Here is a 20280-nt window from a genome sequence, read left to right on the forward strand (position 1 = left end):
TTCCATCGAAAATGCTGATTTGCCCAAAGCTGCACAAATCACGGGGTCTCTCTCAAACACAGCGCGGTCAAAGACGGTCCGGGGGGAGAGCCAGGAGGACTCCAGATGCCGGGCGAAGAGCGAAGCGAGTGGTATGATGCAACCCTGGTGTAGTGAAATAGCCGGATAGTAGGATGCGCTTGTCGTCGGCCTGATTCACAACACCAGCTGCAGCACCAATACCGGGGCCCGTCCGGCGCTGGGAGCTGCGAGCAGGGGAGGAGAGCTCCGCGGCACGTCCCTCGGCCCCTCCGCTCACGCAGCGACGAGGTGCCACGTAGCTTCTGCGGGGCTGCCCCTCACTTCCAGCCGAGCCCCCCATCCGCTACGGCTATTAAACGCCTCAAACGAACCCGAATCGAGTTCGGCAGAGACCGGTGCGATGCTTTACGTATGGCTTCTTAGCAAGGCTGCCAAAGCACTCTATTTCAACTCTAAGGAAGTTTTAATTGTCCCGTTTCAATCCCCGTGGAAGAGGGAACCTACCGCACTGCACGACGCGGGCCACGTGAACGACGCGGGGGCTCAGCGCTGCAAACCCACCGTACCGAGCGGGACTCCGTTCCTCGGCGCTGCAGGGAAGGAAACCTGGGAAGAGAAAAGCAGATGGTTATTCAGGCCACAGGGATCATTTCCCATTCTCCTCCAGACAGTATTTCCGTCCCTTCCAACTTCATACCCAGACAAGAAACAAGGACACAAATGCTGGTATGGGGACAAGAGCAGCGGCGGTATTTGAGCCCTGTCGCACCCCAGGGACACAGAACTGGAATTAACAATATTCCCTTCTTTTCTCCAGGCTGGAAGGGAAACAGTTTGCTGCTGTGACAGGCTGGGGTTTATTTAGGTTGGGTTTTCTGCTTCAAATTCTCACAAGCTGGTTGTCTCCCAAGAGCTCGGTTCAGTTTTTACCAGTAGCCCATGATTAACCTCTGGGCAGAGCTTTAACTTGCTTTTTCCACTACTGGACATAGGGCAGGAGTTTACAGTGAGTATTTCCAGATTCCCCCCATAAATCCAGACCACATCCGCTCAGACCTCGTCTGAAGGACGTGCGGAACACAAAGCATTCAGAACTGCTACGCCGATACCGCGGCGCTCGTGGGTGTTTCGTTACCAACGAGCCACGCAAGCCGTGGAAAACGGACCCGGATGCGCCGCGTGTTGCACCCGTACGGGGCCACCCTTAGGTGGGATCTCATCTACCTGGAGGATCTTTATTGCTGAGGATTAGTCCCAGAGTAGGAAAAAGCAGATGGAATTATCCCACGTTTTATCTACAGCCTTCATCTGTACTTTTTTGCCTTGTACAAAGGGGCAGAGCTCCACTGACTTAGAGGAGATTTGTCAGTCTATACTAAGAATAAATTCAACCTGGATGAAGATCCACAGCTCTGCTGCAAACCGTGCCCGGCAAACCGTAAACTCGCTCAGATGTTGCTGCACTTTGTCACGATTTTCAGTTTGACCTGTGCGAGGCTGTCCAAGCAAAGCTCTTTGTGCAGGAGGAAAAGGGAGGTGGCCCTCGCTATGCCCTTGGGCAGCACCGCGCTGTAGAAGCGAGGGTTACTCCCTGTTGTAAAGGGAACGCTTAGCGACGCGACCTTTGAGCAGGCTGCTCCAAACACGACGTATGGATTCAGTGACATCCCAAAAAGCCCTTTCTAGCAGATGAAATAGTTGGAAAACCAAGGCTAAGGGTGCACACTAGCAAAGTCGGAGTGCAATGGTATAATGGGTTAACGAGCTTCAGGTACGAAGGGTTAACGAGCTTCACTCCAGCAGCAGCAGGTCTGCCTGTCAGAAACCCCAGGGAGCAGAACCTGGTTGCTCACTCCAGCAGAATAACCGTGGAGCGGAGAGAAAACAGCCGTAACTGGAAAAAACGAGGGGATGCCTCATCCAGCAAAGCACCAGCACGTGCATCAGCGTCTACCTCAATGCAGCAAAGCCCTTACAGTCGTGCAGAGGAAAGCCAGGTTTGCCAAAGCCAGGCCTAGGTGTGGAGCTGGAAGCCGTCGCTCTCGGGAACGCAGGAAAACGGATGAGCTGGAATGTTCACAACCTGCACAGGAGCAAGAAGAGATCACAGGGCAATCAACAGGAAATATTTTAATTCCAACTATCCGTGGCACCTTCTGTTGTTATACCCACAACCTCTCGCATCTTGTCTGAAACAGGGCTGGGCCTTACCTTTCCAGGGACAGTCCCAGGGCTGTGACTCCCTGGGGTTTACGTCCTCTGTCCGTGCATCGTGGCAGGACCATCTTGGCTTTTCAAAGTATAAAATAATTCAGTTTCTGCTCTGAGACCAGAGGCTGGAGTCACAACCACTGAGCACAAAGGGAGCAAACCGCACAGAGCCGTCAATTTTCTCTTTTACTAACACCCGTGAAGGCTGAGAAGCACTTGGAAGCATCTGCTATGGCCATCCTCAAAGGGCAGACAGCAAAAAGGGCAACTTGTTTTGAAAAAGTCCCTAGGTTCAACGTTTTGAGATCAGAAACACGCCAGTGAGGCGGCACAATAGCTCAGCCGGGCAAACGACAGCAGAACAAGGTCCTGCAAACGGCAGCGGTAAGAGCCGAGCCCCAAAGGGCCTCCGTCCCAAACAGCTGTCCGGCAGACGCCGTCCCTCTCTCGCTCGGGTCAGCGATTGCCCGAGGACAGGCACAGACCCACCAGCCTCTCCGTACGTGAGGTGGTCTGATGCCAGGAGTAACTCGGGGACAGGAGCTGGGTTTATCCCGCAGGATGGGGCAATCCCGGCCCAAGCGGGGCTGTCTGCGAGTGGCAGGGAAGATGCCTTGCTCTGCCTCCTACTTTTTGGTAACCTGCTCTCTAGGGGATTGGATGAATTTTCCACTGAGACACACCAAGAAGCATTCCCATAGGAATACACCAGAAATGGTAATAACTAATTAAAAACAAAAGCTTTCCACACTCACCTGTTGGCATTTTGTTAAGGAATTCAGTTCTGCTCCCCCCCCCCCAAATAACTCTTTAGTAACTCACCAAATCCCCTTTACCTGCAGGGTGTTGTCCAGGTTTTTCAGCCTTCAGCTGAATTAATCTCAAACACACCATGGGGCCGCTCTGCCGCACACAACCCCGGCTGTGGCGGCCGGGAGTCCCAGCAGCCAGTTTGCTAACGCTGAGACACGGTTTTGGGTGGCTTGGCAAGCCCTCCCTTCGCTTGTACCCACCAACGTTCCTCCTGTCTCGTTTCAAAGATCGGCAGCTGTATTAAAGAGAAAAGCTTGTACTATACCACGCTCCCTGGGCTTTCACACCGATTTAATTGTAGCTCAAAACATTTAAAGCTAACCATTTTTTAATGCCCCTCGGGTTTCCCACTAAACCAACAGCAGCATCCACCCACGCCCAACGCATCCACACTTGGACTTCTCTGGTCAGCTTCCTTCCTTCTCCTGGTGAACTCGATATGGGATCATTCTCAACGCAACGGGCTAAAATCCCACCTGTCCATCCCGAAAAAAAAAAGTCTCTTACACCAAAATATACCTGTTTCCGATCCCCAGCTGCTCCTGCAAAAGCTTCAGCGCAGCTCCAGGATTCGCGGAGCTGCGTACATCCGAGACACCGACCCGAGAGTTTAAACTTCGTTAAGCGCAAAGGAGCCTCTGCAGCAACGCAGAGCTCGTTTGCGCCGCAGAGACACATACGCCGCACAAGACAACGGGATGGACCGACAGCAGCGCGTCACGTGTGTGGTGTATCGTAAACAGATTTTCAACATTTAGCATGCATTCAAAAGAACCAAAAAACCCCCTAAATTCTGCGTTAAATCAAAGTTTTCTTCTCCACTTCCTCTTCCGCTATAAAATTGCTCGTTCACCTCCCTCCTGCAGAACTATGACTTCTTTCTCTGGGCGGCCCATGAACTAATTAAGAATGATTTTTTTCTAAATATAAAACCAATTTAAAAACAAAATGAAGAAAAACATAAAAACACAAAAACCAGTGAAAATGAAAATGTCAAAAACAAATAGAAATCAAAGAAATTTATTTCCATCAACAAAAATACAGGAATACAAAACGATACTGGTCCCACCCTCTGAACGTACGAAAGACAGGCACGGGTTGCTGCGACCCTAAGCGAAAGCTTCTCCGCTAATTCATAAGGACCTCCATTTGCACCAGTCTTGCGTTCGTGTCTCCCGATGTTCTGTACGGGATCATTCCGGCAAACGTTATCAGCGCGCGGGCTTGAGATCGAAGTTGCTAAAAAACAGGAAAAAAAAATAATAAAGTATGGTTACTTAGTATCACAAAACGCACAACGAAAGCGGAGTTAGACATGAGTTAAACGCTTGCCTTTTCAAACAAGCAAATGTAATCTTTATTTCTCAGAGCGGCTCTCTGGATAATGTATCTCCGCGTTTGGAAGGAAATCCAATTATTTTCCTTTCCAACCAGTAAAAGCATATCGAGTTACCCTTTTGCTTAAAAACCAATAATCCCATTTATTTAAAATTGACCAAGAAAAAACATTTTCAACGCGGGGCGTTGCTGTACTGCAGCAATTTGTAATTTCTACGTGAAGTGGGCTTTCCCAGGGCAACAAGATTCTTTCCCACTTTGCAAAATATAAAGCTGACCCTGCTGAAATGCAGCATTAACATTCTCAAAGCAGAAGCACTAGAAACAAACTGGTGGTGCCACACGCGCCTGGAGGTCTCCGACATCACCTGCAACGCACCGACGTCCTTAAAGGCTCTTCATTCCCTACCACAGTGAAAGCAGATGTCTCAAGGACATCTGGAGACCTTTGCCTAAATTAATCAAACCCCTTCTGGCATACAGAAGGTGGATCTGTAACAGTTGAAGGAATTCAGGAATAATTTGTTTCATTTGTTAAAACAGTTGGTAAATTAAAAGGAAAAGTATTCCAGTAACCGGTGGGGTCAGGAGAAGACAGAAAGCCCGAACCGTCATGGAAAACTGCGCAGACTGATTGTTTTGATTGCTCACAGTGTTTTCTTCTTAAATATTAAGCATCTCTACATTACTGTACGACAGGATGCCGCTGTTCAAATCTCCCTTTAATCTATTGGCTGCAGGGAGAGCTGAAGCAGCTTTGGCTGCTGTGGGCAGGCGGACGGTAAATCTGAGAGCAGGAACTCACAAAGTGAGGACTGACGGAAGCCCGTGGCTCGGAACACTTGTAAACACCATCCCCAACGCCCGTCAGGGCGATCTTAAACCAGTCAGTTATTTCACTGCAACAGAGGAGCTTTGGAAGCTGAGTTTTCTGTAGCGCTGAGATCACAGCCATTTAATTTTCTGTTTCCATTATCCCGTCTAAAGGAAAGCCGTGGGCAAAATACAGAGCAGAATTCCCATCTCGCCCTGTTTTCCCATCCAGCCAAGGATGGATGAATACCTGGAACTGTAAATGGCACGGCCGGCGCCGCAGCAGGAGCGCCGCAGCCGAGGAATGCCACAATCTCTGGAGTAAGCAGCAAAACAGAGCCTGACCCAATTGCTAAGAGCTCACAGGACAGTTTCCCTCGCTGTAACGAGGTGGTAACCTCGTTAACAGCGATGGATTGGCTACTTAACAAGGTGGCCTGAAGATTACTTGTTTGGTTCCAGTCATGGTCAACACTTCTACTCTGCTTCCAAATCTGTTACACGCAGGTCGTGTCATTATGGCTGATCTGCTGCGTTTCAGTGGAGGTCAAGACAGGTGGTAGATGAAAAAGGCACATTGAGGTGTTCGACTCCTTAGAATTAAAATATTAAGAGGCAAAAAACCTCTCACTGTGACTGAAAAAAAATTAAAATAAATTACTTCGGAGCAGTGCAAGTTACTGCTGCCTTTACCTTTTTGGCAGCAATGATATTAGAGCTGGTTTATTTTTAAAAATCACAACATGATCGGTTGCAATACTTCAGGAAGAATGACCAGAGGTTTGCAGAGGTTAAAAGCGGCCTGGAGGTCTAGGTGTTCTATTGGCTGTAATTACTTAATGAATGTTAGAGTCACTTGCGATTTAAAGTAAGACCAGAAATAAATAAATACAAAGAATTCCATTCCTTCTGTGACCTAATTTTGCCGCCGAGATAATGCCCTTGGGCTGCTCCAGAGAGTTCGTCACCCTGGATCGGGGCAGGGAACATAGGACACTGCTGTCGTGCCCTCACGGCATCTGGGTCAGGGCTGTCACTGCAGCCATGGTTTCTGGCACCGCAGTTCGGGCTCGCTGCAATCTCTGCCTAAAATCTGACAAAATGGATCAGGCCAAGTGGGACAGGACTTTACTCCCTCATTCCCAAAACTAATTAATGTATATGCAATAAAAAAACCCCCACATGGTAATTTCATTCTGAAATAAACAAAATGCATAAAACGCCAGCTCCAACTCCAAACCTGATCATTTTTAAACAAAGTCCATTTCATCGTCACAGCGGGACAGGAGAGGTTCTGGCAGAGAGCATTTCTGGGTTCCGGAGGGGTCCAGAGATATTCCTCCTCTCCATCCTGCCCTTGCTGCCGGGTCCATGCCTGCCCAAGCCCCCCTAACTCCCCAACCACGACGGCAGGATCCCGCTCAGGGCAGTCAGCGGGTGCCAGCGCTTGGCACCAAGGGCAAAGTCAAGAGCCATGGTGTTCCCGCTCCGGGGGACTCTGAAATGTGGAATGAACAGCTACTATCTCGTGTTTTCAAATTCTTCTGATGAACAGAGGGATTGGAATCTGTCTGCTGCAACGAGTCTAGAGAAAACCCAAGGATTTCTAAGATCTAGTCAAGGAAAGGTCATTTCTCGCTTGCACTGTCTACTGGGCAATGAGCTGAGATTGTTAAAGGTTCTGGAAGAGCCTGATTTCCCCTAAAATTTGCTTCCCTGTGAAAAAAGGAAAAACTGCCTTTCTCCCAGAGAAATTCAAAAGAAAAATTCTTGCCAAGCACAGCCTGCAGAAGGTGGCACATATCTGCCACCTCTGTTCAGGTGAACAGGGAGATTTTGCTGAAGAAACACCTCTCTCCTCACATTCGAAATGTCCTCATTTCTTCCCACCGCTAAAATCCCCTGAGTTGCTTCCCAGACAGGAAAACTGGAGCGATCTAAATTCCCTGCTCCCACAGTCTTGGAGGAAATTCTTCAGGGTAAGACAAAAGGGGAACACAGGCTAAAGCTATCCTTACTGTACCTTCCACGTGTCCATGCCTGGTAGTTTTCTGCATGTGCAAATCTTTAGGCAGCCGGGAGCTACAGGGATGTAGATTTTTTTCTCTCTAGTTAATGCTACATTAGGAGATTTATGCTCCCTGCTGACATTACAGTCACGCAGCTCTTATCACCTCCCTGACTGCAGGGAGACAGCAGGCACTTCTCCCCTCTGATCTTTAAGCACAGCTTTTATTGCACACAGCAGCCAGAGATCCACGACTCTGAAACCCCGTGTCTCCAACACCACTGGTACCCTGCTGCCATGAGATCCCACCGCAAGGCCAGAAGCTTGCTTAACAAAATTTGAAGCCTGAAAAAAGAAAACTTTCAAGGGTTTTTAGCAAGGTACATCATCAGCTGATCTCCACAACTGTAACAGCAGAGCATGTTTAGGAAGCATGCTCACACTGATATGATACGACGTCATGGTGGTTTCCTTCTACACAAACTCCTGCCAGCAAAGCTGCTGATCCCATCGTCAATCAGCGCAACAATCTTTGGTAGGCCACGGTCAGAGTATTCACGCCGAGACAGCACCTGACAGCATTACACCCCTATGGAGATGGTAAATGCATAAGGCACAAGACTGAAATCACAAATCCAAAATAAACATCTCACTTGGAAAGCAAGGAGCTAAGGCTGTTTGCTCAGTGCCAACCACGTGAGCACACAGAGCAGGTAACAGATTGCATTAGCCTGGGACTTCTTCACACGTGCAGAAATTAAGGTGGGAGAAGCCTGAGCAGCATGTGTCCTTCTCCAACATTGCCAATCTAGAGCACAAGCGCAGTTGCGAGGCAGGATCCCGTAGCTCACGCACAGACTGTACCCCAAAGACAAAAGACTTGAGCCTTTCATTTTCTGATGTAATTTAAAACGCTACTAAGACTTTTACCAATTTACAGATGAATTGTCAGTCATTTAAACCAGGCAGCCAGACCAAGCACCACCACAGCTGGAAGCTGCCCGCTCTGCTGCGGAGGCAGCAGAGTAACACTGGCAAACTGCTCCAGCCGTTGCCCATGTGAACGTACTCAAGCATCTGGAGGTATCGCCCAAGAACACTTTGAAAACGTCAGTCCGTGTCGCTCCGGACGCAAGCCAAGGAGAGGAGTCAAGGAAGGCATTTCTGTCAGAAATTGGTTTTGCACGGACAGGGCACTAACTCAAATGAAAAGAGTGGAAATCAGACTCTTGAAAAACTACAGCTCAGTTGTCGAGGCGGCAACACTAACCATCCTAGAGATGCTGCACTGTCCACATCTGTTAACTAGTTAAGATTCCACCAGGAAGTAAACTGAACACTTGTTTTCTCTTGGTATGAGGTGGATATATAGTGTAATATTTCTTAATTAGCTCATTGCCATGTAGAGCAATATCCTTTCTTTACACAAAGCTGAAGTTACGTGAGACCAGGCTGAGGACTAAGTAACTCAGCAAGCCAGTTAGTCAAAAGCAAAGACCATTCAGTCACTTAAAGCTCATTCCCTGAAATCAGGGGAAAAAGGAAATAGGAAAATTTGTCAGTGAGGATTATCATCTTACCGAATCTCTGTCTTCCATTACCCGCTGGGGTCTGGCAGGAGTGGCTGGGCTTGTGCCTTTCATCCTCTTATACTGGGTGAATAAAATATTCATGGTTGCAAGCAGGACCTCAGATAAATTGTGCCTGATCTACACAAAGAAGGGAAAAAAACCCCAAAAACATATTGCAATGAAGAGCAGGCTGACAGAATCATTACCCTTGCTATATGACATCAGATAACCAAGCAATGATAACTACGGTTGCTATTTACTCATATAACAGTCAAACATTTAATGGTTACCCTTGCTGTGACCACACCACCTGGCAAAACGTTAGCCGGAGTTTTGAGACAGACATGTGCAATGGCTGCACCTTTGTGTTTGATAGCAACAGCGCAGATAAAACCCACAGTGCCTGAACACAAAAAACTCCAAAGCACCCAAATATACACAAACACTGCCCAAAGAGAAAAGTGTCACCCTCCTGTTAAAACAGCTCAAGAGCAACAGCAGCCTTCCATTATGCTGCTTCTCCTAATACCCAAATACACGAGTTCCTCTAATTTGGAGGGAAGGAAACACAAGACCCTACAAATGCTCGGTGACCATTGAGAACACGGAAGAACTAAGTCAGCAGCACAGTTGAAAGTTTTCAATATTCCAAATTCTTGATTCAAAACTCCATAAAAGTTCAGAGAGATTCATATCTGCAGAGGCCTTCTGCAAAATGGAGACAGGATTGCTGGACAGGGAATTCTAGTGCTCCAAAGAGCAGCACTGAGGAAAAAAACCTGCAAGCCACGAGTCTACTTGTACAAATGCAAAATAATTCCATCCTATTTCCCCGTTAAAGAATAAGAATGATAAGATGACAAGGTTTTAAGATCCTTTTAACAAAACAAAAGGCTTTTGGAAGCTAAACCCAAGAGACATTACTTACTTCATCACTGAAATTCCGGAAGGCAGCAACTCTCTCCTCTACGCAATCTTGGCTAAGAGGTACAAGCTTTAGGCGTTCGATAATCTTAAAAAAAAAAAAAAAAAGCAGGAATCAGGGTGGATAATCAACATTTTATGTACCATACACTAATCAAGTATATTTTTGAAGTGTTAATGAAATGCTCCTGATTCCATTCAAGAAAAATCATTTCACTGTTATTTATTGATTTATCTCCTCACTTTGTTGAGTAGCAGGAATATTTTGTTCAATGTCTACAGAACAGTTCCAGAAAGATCTTCCCGATTATCAAGCAACAGGGAAGAAACACATTTTTAAAATTCCTATAGCATTGCAGTACCTTCTAACTCATTAAATATAATTTTTTATTTTAAGTGATGTTATTTGAGACAGTCTGGGCTTTCAAGGGCATTAGGAAGGCTGCACTTCAAACAGAACTCTTAGAACTTACATCAAAGGCCCTGTCAATGTGACCGGCGTGATATTCATCAAAAAACGTGATTAAGTCTAGCAGAAGGTAGAACGTGGAGTCAACAGATTTCTTTGCACTTATTCCCTGAGCTTTGTACCTGAAAGAAATTGTTTTACAATTTTATTGTGCAAAATGGCAACCATTTATAAATGCGGTCTTGCAGTTCTTGGAGGCAGAGACATCAAGCACAAGGACAGAAGGCGTCTAACAAAGGACAGCTTTAATTTTCCTTAACCGGGAGGCAGAATTTTCACAGGTTGTGGCTTTTTAAAAATACATATATTCAGTTCTAGTTTTCCATCAAATCCAGTATTTGTTTCCTTTTAAATGTTTACGCTTCCCACATTCCTGGGGAAAATAGTGACAGGAACCAGAGACCTCCAAGGCAAGTGCTGTACAAGCGCGTGTAACACGTTGTTTTACAGCAGACAATTCTCCAGCGCAACTGCCGGCTTCAGGCAAGAAGTTAAGACTTAAAAACGGATTAGCCACTTCCGCATGCTCTCTAGCTACACTTGCTAGGAGATGAGGGAAGGTAATAGTAAGAGTAACTGTGCCGCTGCAGAGGACGAAGCCAGATAGCCTCTCGGCCTTTTCTGCTGGGTGTCTCCCCATTTAATTGGCAAGAAGATGAGCTAATCAGAACCCTTCTGGCTTTGCAATCATGAAGGTTCGCAGCTGTAAAGCAGCATTATTCAACCGTAATATTTAGCGCTCTTGTACAGATCAAAGCAAGGAGCAAAACAAAACCCATCACAGCCTTTGCTGAAGCTTAAGCCCAAAGCCATAGGTTTAACTCTCTGCTACCAAATGAGTCTCTCATTGAGTCAATATGGCACCAATTTTCATTTGGTCTGCAGCCTGACTAAACGAAGGAAAGGCTGACTGAAGGACGGACTGGCAAATGTCACTCCTCAAAAGAAAGGCAAAGGCCTCTGACTGAAATCAATAAATTTCTGTATTTGTCTTCCCAATTTCAAAGTGCCAGCAAGTGTGCTTGATTTATTTTTATTCTCTCCCCACTAGAAGGGTTGAGGAAAAGCAGTAAGACATTCCTCACAGGTGCCCACGTTTTGCTCTAGCAAAATATCAGAAGACAAGATGCACCAAAAGACGGCAATTTTAAAAATCCCAAAGCTCTTTTGCAATTACAACCTTGCAGAAGCAGGTTATTCCTAACTTCTAGCTGCTGATGAAATCTTGAGCACTGATGCCTCTCAAACACAGATCCCAATTAGCGCACCGACACTGCAGGTAACGTTCCTTCTGGTGACTTCCATTTCTTTCTCTTTTCTGAACACCACATGGCCCTTCCCTAAAGTAAGAGGCTGTGGAAATGAGGTCCGCTGGTTACATTAGCCGTACTAGCTTACGTGGTCCCTTTTTAGCTTTCATTAAAGCAGCAGTGAAATAAAGTTTTCAGGCAGCTACTGAACTCGCCGCTCTGCAGTTGCAACCCAGAATTACTGGTCTCAGAATTGTTTCAAACAAGTGAATTGTGCACAGTCACTCTGCAACTTTTATGATAATTCGCTTTAAAAATCAACTTAAACATAAAATTCATTATATTTATTGCTGCTTAATAGACGCTGTCTCCAGACTCTGGCAATCCTGCAATTCCCTTTTCCCAATTCACCTACAGATAAAGCTTCTTGCCAAATTTACCTGACCTGCCCCTGAAGGTTATGTTTCTGATTTCAGTACCGCAAGACATCACGAGTAGGACAGGGGAAACTCTGACCTCGTCTTCTTGACTACGTTGCTGTGAATGCGACAGTCCAGCCAGCAGAACCAACGTCAGGAACTACCACCACTGAACAGACCGTCCCAGGTCAGGTCCAGGTGAATCTCTTACCTCTCAGCAATGGAATGGGCCATGTTCTTCAACCGCTCTTTGTTCGACTGGGGAGTGCCGATCTGGGGAACGACGGGACTGAGGAGCTTGTTCATCAGTTCTAAAACTTTGTCAGGGTTCTGTTGGTATTGAAGTTACACACAAATAAAAGGAGCACGATGGGAGTCAGCGTTTTAATCTCAGGGAAAAAGCAGGAATGTCTCATGCAGTGGTGCCCAGTGCAAGCTCAGAGATGCCTCTCTCCCATGAAGAGTCAAAATCATATTAGCTATGAGCAACATAAGGCTGCTGGCTCATGTGAAAAAAGTATTTTCCCCTAATTTTCCTCTAAAACTGTGGCTATGTTTGTACTCACTTTTATTTCAAATATATTTCAAAAGGAAACAAGCATACTCACTATAAAGCCCAATTATTTTAGACATCAATTCAACATCTATGGAAATGGAAGAGCACACTCCAGGTAAATAACTTCACCAGCCAGAATAAAATTGTGCATGGGGCAATCTCTTCGAAAGACCACATTGATCAAGAACCAGGATGTCTTAAATCATCAGCAGAAATAACCTGCTTGAATAAGGGCAATTCAATCTCCGGGATGAAATTTAACCTGCTAATCACAGGAAGAAAGTTTGGGGGGAAAAAAAAAAAAGTCAACCAGGTACATATTTACAGCAGCACATAGAAGGTATCTACCTTTGCAAGGTCATAGAGTTTTGCCGCTTCTTCAAACAATCCTTTATTTTCTGCTGCAGAAGCCACTTTGTTAATAATGGGTTTTGTGTCACTTGTAAACTTGTCTATCACTCCAGGCTAAAGAGGTGAGACAAAAAATGAAGGGAGAGAAGAGAAATCAGAACGCTTAAAAACTCCTAAATATTCTGTCAAGGCAATGAATATTTTACATGTTGAATGAAGACTAAAATAGCCAGTACATTTCCATGGGAACACGCAACAGGGACAGGTTAACACCAGAAAGAGCTCTTGTGAGAGAGGCTTTCTCCCAAACAGTCAGCACTGAGACGTGCGGTTTCTAGTTCAAAGTGACCCAGGTAACAGGTCAAATTCTAAATTATTTTCATTTGTTGGTGGCACATTACAGAGGAGAAAACACAAAAGACTTCAGCACATAACGTGCCAGGGTCTCCAGGGATGCTGTTTGTGAACGCTGGCATGGCAGGTTGCAAGTGAAATCTTACACTGACAAAAGAAAGTGCCACAAGAATTTTGAAAGAAACAATAACACAAGTAGAATAAAAGAGAGGAAAGAGTCAAGGATATCTGGAAAGGATTTTACGGTAGTTGAGGATGTAGAAGTAAGACTACAGAGTCTCGAAGATTTTTAAAACTAAGATTGCTGGTTTCATACCAAAGAAACAGAATAATACAGTTACATTTAAAGGGAATTGAGTAAAGGCAAGAAAACAGGATTCACCTGTAATGGTATAATCTAAAAACTATCTTACAAAGAACCATAGAATGAGGAAATATTTGTACAGATTACCGAGGAACCTTGCTCTCATGTGTGCAATCTCACTGCTTGTAAACCAACAGAACAAAAACATCAAAAGAAAATCCTGCCAGAAATAATTTTTTTTTTTTGACAGTAGCAATGATTGCAGCACAAGATCTAATCTTTAAATTAAGATTTAAACAGTTCTGGAGTCTGCTTTACACAGAAAGCTTTCAAAGCTACAGCAGTGAATAGAAAACCTTCATTGATTATCTAAAATTTTAATTATTTTCATGCACTCTCCTCTTTTCAGGTGAAACTTGAAGGTTTCCTTTATCTTCTGACCACGTAAGCTTATATTTCACTTCTAGATTACTACTTTTACAGCAGAAATACTACTTTTACATCACAACTAAACCCGGCTGATCTTTGATCCAATACTTACCCTCATCTACACGGAGAGAGCAGATCAGTTGTGGCTATACCCGTGGTCTGTTAGCCCTTGCTCCCTTAATTACAATAATTTTTAATGGGCTGCAATCCATTTCTCCTCTGAGGTGAACGAGGGTAATGTCACATAGATAGTTTTCACGCACATATACCTTGGGTAACAGCACAATCTCACACCCACTTGCAAGCAAGCCATTTTTACTAATTGCTTCTTACTGATGTGCACCAAATTCCATTTCCTACCGTAAAGATGAAATTCTGACCTCACTGAAGTTACCTGGTGCCATTTGTTTCTTTAGTGCCCTTCTGTTAGGGCAGGTCATAGGTTATTCTGTAAAAGGATCTCATTCTTGGAGAATGTATTTAAACACAGTAATAATTTGGCTAGTGAAAAATAAAGAAAAGCAAGACAGCCTCATGACGACTTTAGAAATTGCACAGTTTGTGCTTTTTATGTAAAATATAAACATAAATTGTCAACTCACCTTCCTACTACCATCGTTTTCCAGCTTTCCAAGAATCATATCAAACTATATCCACAAAGACGTAAAGTAAGAAAAAAGGAAACAAAAAAATAGAGAGATGAATTGCACATACTTCGCAACATATTTACTAAGTACAAAGATGCAGTCACAGATAAATGAAAAACAAGGATCCATGTCAAAATTCTTTGTATATAAATAACAGGCAAAAACATGTGATTAAGGATCTTAAACATAGGGTCAGTGCAAGATCTTGCGTCACCTAGGTCTGCCTCGGGTAGAAAGACTAAACAACCATTTAAGACTGTCCTGCCTAATAAAGATTTCAATGAAGAAATTAACTTTGGTTTAAGCAAGGAAGGCAAACCATGGCCAAACCTACCTCTCTGCTTTCAATTACTAGTTCACCAACGCAACGCAAGAACATATTCTCTCCTTGGCTGTCCTTCTCATTCCTACAAAAGAAAGGGAAAGAGGAAGCTACTCTTGTTTCTGAGGACTTCCCGGGTAAGAATAATTAAGTAGTAATAACTAGAAGAAAAATCTAGAGACATATATTAGCTCCTACCTGAGAAAGTAAAAATACTGCAGAGCTTCCCTTGGATCTGTCGATTCAAACTTACGGGTGTAAAGCATTAAAAGCCGCACAAAATTTAGACGCCTGACGCCAGGAGGGTCACCAGCTTCATGGCTTACTGCAACACCAGAAACAACACTATCAGAGAATCAAATGCCAGGAAACATTGCTCTGATGTTCATCTCAAATTAGTCAGAGCCATGATCCAACTAAAACAATTAACTTGGTTCTGATAAACGCTGCTTGTTTCAACAATTAGATAAGCCTGCAGCATCCACAAGGTACTCTGAGGGCTCAGAAAATATTTATTTCTTGTAAAGGAAACGTGCAGGACTTACACAGCTGTGCACTCTGCCCAGAAGATTTCAGGAGCAATTTTAACTCAAACAGGACCAACGCAACATGAACAGCGTGACAACGCAAGCGCTCTGTCCGGAAGAGAAAAGCGATTGCAGCTTCAAACTGTGCTGTCAAGAACAATACTTGGAAGTAGAGGAAAGGCTGCTGGTTCACTGCAAAATGGGATTCACCTGAAAAAAACCCCCACAAAACAAATCATCATCACACACAGAGTGTAAATGAAAATGATTTTGCAATCAGAGATCACTGACAGTGGACGCTTCCTGTCACAGTGCATTACTATTGTTTTAATCACTGCCACCAGAAATAAACACACTAGACAAAACAGAATACCTAATCACACATCAGTGGCTTATCTATAGCTGCTTCTTTGCAAATATAGCACAAAAGACCACAGCATAAAGACATATTCAGGAAGTGAAACAGACTAAACAGTTGCTCAAAAAAAGTTCCTTGGTTCTCTTCAACAACGAACCATCAACTCTGATAGACTGCAATAGATTCTTTAAAGACCACAACTTTTTGTCTTCATTTATACTTATGCCAAGTGGTACAAATAATATTTAAACCCTGGATTTTCCTACTCAGTGACACCACTGGCAGTGTATTGTACTTCTTTTCCACCCATTTTTATCTGGGTTTGAGCGATGCTACAAACCAGATGGCTGTGGAAATGAAATTCTGTGGTTTGGACTGTCCAAGTGACCTAAGTTTGATTGATTGAGAGACGATTATGGGAAAAGGCATTCACTTGGGCAGTGGATGTTCCTAAAACTTTCTGAAGTGGAAGGAACCGTGATTTGGGTCCCCAGAAAATTACTTGAAACAGTAATTTAAGGGAAACAATGAACAATGGATGCGCACAGAGAAAAGCCTTGGAAATACACGCCTGCATTAGGTAACGATTGCTTTTCTGAACTGTATTCCCAAAGCTGGAAGTTTTGCTAAAAGACCTTAGCATATTCATGGAGAGAGAAAGCAATCCATAATTTAGTATGGGTAAAGTACAAACAGCAGTAGCATTGTTCACAGATGAATATTCACTCTCTGGATCACTGGGAACACACAGGACTTGCTCATCACGTCTTACTAAAGTCTGCCATTGCTCCAGGGAAGCAAGCTGTCCAGGAACACCCTGAAGATGCCTGTCGCTCACAGAGAGCTGTAGGGTTTTATCTGGAGTCTGGAGTTTGTGTAATACCAATGGGAAAGAGCCCTAAGCAGAAAAGCAGAGCCCCAAGTTACACATTTCTCTGTGGTTTCTTACCATAGTCTTCTAGTAGCTGCTTCTGGAACTGTGATAATGTTAGTCGGTCTTGTGGAGAACTTGCACCATCATCATCAAAACATACTTGGTTCAGCTAAAAAAACACATCCAAAAAGAGAAGCATGGATATTTCAACTTCACCTTGCACAAGGGAAGCACTCAGAAGATATCTGTTCCATCTGAAGCCCCTCCTAAGATTTGTCCAACTGACTAGAAAACTACTTCTAGTCACATCATCTGGTCTATCCATTGCTGGGAAGCAACAATCTCTAACGTAGCAACAGCAGAAATCCACACAGATATAACCCGGGGTCCTTTTGTACCCGTGCCATCAAACTCCGATGATGGGACTCCGAATATCACTAAGCAGCAGTATTTTTTTACCCAGGCTTAACAAAGACATCATTCTACTCCCTCTTTCTGATAAAGGGGAGAAATGGGTACTGAGCAGCATCTATCATGCCCCACCAAGACTGTAAGGACTCCGGACTATAGAGACATTTACAGCATCATATTCTGCCAACTGACACCAACATTTCAGCCATAATCCATCCAGAAAGGAAAATTCCAAGGATCCTTGCTGTAGTGAGCTGACAAAGACCAGTGTCAAATGAAGAACAAGACACTTGCAAAGAAGTGTCCCCAAATTAACACCTGATAGTACAGAGGGTAGCAGAGCAGCCCCAGAGCTTGGGTTCCCAGCCCTTCACTATCTGCAATGTCAAGTCACACGGATACAAAACACCAGACCTAGAAGCAGGGAGGTTTGCAGAGCATTTGCAATACCACTGCAGAGGTTTGCAATACCATTTGGACCTGTTCTTAAAAAAAAACCAAACAAACACAAAAAACCAAACAAAAAAAACCCCCAAACCACCCCCCCCCCCCCCCCCCCCCCCCCCCCCCAAAAAAAAACCCCAAACTCCCCCACAACCCCACCACCACACTTACTTTTAGCCAAAGATAATCTTCTGTTCTGTCAGCAACTTCACTCTGGTTATCTGTAATGTCACAACGGCCAATAATACAATAAACAGCCCTTTTGTACGGGTCAGTATTATTTCTCAGAGCTCGTCTGTAATGAAGACGCAGTTTATTTTCTGTAGCAGGAGATAGTCTAAGGAAAAGAAAAAAAAAAGATTAAAGGAAGAGTCATGAAACCCATCCTTTCCTGCATGAGGAAGCCTGGATACAAAGCAATGTAAATAGGTGCATATTCACAACAAAGGCATAATGTCAGCAAGCACTGGCTGGTATTTCTTGCACTTTCTATTTACATCTGTAGGTAACAACTTTGCACGCGTGAATTTAAACGTATAATTAAAGTTACAGAGGAAAAAAATCAGATGACAGTCTCTTTAGGGGTGCATTAATATTGTGGTAGATGAGCTATTTTTGTTTGACTCAGCTATTTCATCATTTCAGAAACAGAGAGCTCACAAAGTCTTTGGAACTCTTTGGGTTAGTAACTAACAAGTGAGCAGGTCATTGTAACATGAAGTCTTTTAGGAGAGACATTTTCATCTCTCCTAATGTTCTTTGTCATTCTATTTCTTGTACCCTCTTGTAAAGAATTTTACAGAATTGAATTAATAAAGTGTTCTCCTAGACTAAGACATTGTTTGTCAAATCCATAGGCAGAGTACTTTTTCAGAGCTGTAACAAAACCAAAATAAAGCAATTATACTGTATCTCATTAAAGTGTTCATAATGAGAACAATGACAGTACCTTCACTAAGGTTTCTGCAACAATCTTTTTACAATGAGCACTCCTAGGTATTCTGTACAAACCAGTTTAATTTATAGCAGAATAACATGGCTTACACTACTCTGTAAATGGCACTGATAACTTTTTTTTTTCCTCTCAGTTTGTTGTTAGTTTTGTTTTTTTGAGGGCTTCCCACATATGAATGCAATCATCATAGGCTGAGGTGGGATATGACAAGTTCACGTCCTGGCACTTACCTGGGCCCTCCGGTTCCCCCAATTTCAGCCAGTACCTTAGCACAGTGCCATTCCCCTGGAGGGAGCACAGCTATAATGCAATAGCTGACCGTGTGCTTGTCTGAGATTCATTGCACGTGGGAAGATAAACAAGATAACCTAAAACACCACAGCAGAGCACACCTTAGGATGCACAAACTCAACTGCTTGCAACCACATAATCGGTAGTTTGGCCAGTGGCCTCTCAAGTGATGGACAGCAAAAACTGCAAGAGGAGAATAAGCACCAGGAAGGTGTGACAGTGAATGCCTCTAAAGGCCTCCAAAAACACTACTTGCTTTTATTTGGTGGCGTTCTTATGAAAACAGGTGTAGTAAAAAGCGTTCCCCAAAGGAAATTTGACTAAGATAAGCAACGGGGGAAATGAAAAGACACAGGATTTGTGACAGCAGTCTAAATCTGATCTATTGTATGCAGTATCCTACTGTTACACAGGGCAGATCCTATGGTAAAAAAAGCAAAGCTACACCACTACTATTTTTGAAATGGAAATTTTCATGTATTTTCAAACAACTTTTTCCTCTATGGAGATTTCTAGACTTCAAAGCCACAAATTAAAATATGCAAACTTCTTTAGGTAGGTAATAAGAACACCAGGCAGCTATCGCCACTAGAAGAAACCTGAGCTGCTTATATTTCTATCAACCCCCTGATTATTTCACTGCTCCACTGCAATTCCTGCCCCTCACAAAGATCTTTTCTAGTTCCCAATTACCTCTTATCTTTACTGTGCATGTACTCCTGGAACCAGGTTTTAAACTCTCCCAGCTGGTGCTGCGCCCGTTTCACCACGTGCATGGCTGCAGTCAAATCTCCACAACGCATGCAGTAATAAATCAGTGCCCAGACAGGATGGCCTTCCACTTCACCATCCTGAAAATGAAGAAATAATTGATTTTTTTTTTTAAAGCAGAATATTTGAATTAATTTTATCATTTCCCTCATTATTTATGCTCTTATATCCATACACTGATGTTGGTAAAAAATTCTGTTTGTGTTACAGAAGCCAGAGACCATGAGGTTAAGTCCTGTGGAAGCTGTGCACGTCCTAGCAGCAAAGGATGGGAGTCTCCTCTGCTTGCCCAGGTTTCAGTTCTGGCAATCCCAGAACTACCGTACAGAAATCCTCCCCCACCCAGAAGTGGATTTGGATTAGACCACTGAGGTATTAAAAATATTTGTACTGACACAGAAAGATACCAAAACTAATCATGGATCTCAGTGGGTGAGAAAAGGACAGCTAGACTCAGCTATGTGGTCTCCAATGTTACAATTTATTATTATTATTTCATTTAGCTTCTAACTTTAATTTTTCAACCCAGCCTGCCTGTTTATCCGGTAATTTTGTAAGTGCACAGCTATGCACTTTGTACTATGTGCAGGTGAGCAGGATTTTATTCAGATTCCTAAATAAAAGGCTCAGGCTACAATTCAGATTAATTCATTACATATTTAGTCATCAACAACTGGTGTCACCATCTTACAAGTGTAAAAACAGAGAAAAAGCAACACATGGAGATTGAGTTACTGCTTTTTTGACAACATCATAATGTATTTTAATACTTGATTATTGATCTCTAAAAAGACCACTAGAAGAGACCATAATTTCTAAAATTTAGAACTCAAACTATGGAGCACTACC

General features: G+C 43.8%; 1 protein-coding gene across 5 annotated transcripts in view; it reads right to left on the minus strand.

Annotated features, from left to right (window-relative positions):
• Positions 1-4049: 4049 nt before the first annotated feature.
• NUP93 (nucleoporin 93) overlaps positions 4050-20280 on the minus strand; it is an 80810-nt gene continuing 64579 nt past the window's right edge. For all 5 annotated transcript variants that reach the window (XM_075765152.1, XM_075765154.1, XM_075765155.1 and 2 more), the window contains 13 exons: positions 19354-19511; positions 17586-17751; positions 16635-16728; positions 15346-15537; positions 14999-15125; positions 14813-14885; positions 14434-14478; positions 12742-12858; positions 12049-12167; positions 10173-10290; positions 9704-9787; positions 8785-8913; positions 4050-4284 (listed from right to left, as the gene is read on the minus strand). In XM_075765152.1, coding sequence (XP_075621267.1) covers positions 4174-4284; positions 8785-8913; positions 9704-9787; positions 10173-10290; positions 12049-12167; positions 12742-12858; positions 14434-14478; positions 14813-14885; positions 14999-15125; positions 15346-15537; positions 16635-16728; positions 17586-17751; positions 19354-19511 — 1533 coding nt within the window. In that variant the 3' untranslated portion in view covers positions 4050-4173. The remainder of the gene's footprint in view (positions 4285-8784; positions 8914-9703; positions 9788-10172; positions 10291-12048; positions 12168-12741; positions 12859-14433; positions 14479-14812; positions 14886-14998; positions 15126-15345; positions 15538-16634; positions 16729-17585; positions 17752-19353; positions 19512-20280) is intronic.

This window comes from Balearica regulorum, chromosome 13 (genome assembly GCF_011004875.1).
Source record: "Balearica regulorum gibbericeps isolate bBalReg1 chromosome 13, bBalReg1.pri, whole genome shotgun sequence".
In the NCBI taxonomy this organism is placed as follows: Eukaryota; Metazoa; Chordata; class Aves; order Gruiformes; family Gruidae; genus Balearica; species Balearica regulorum.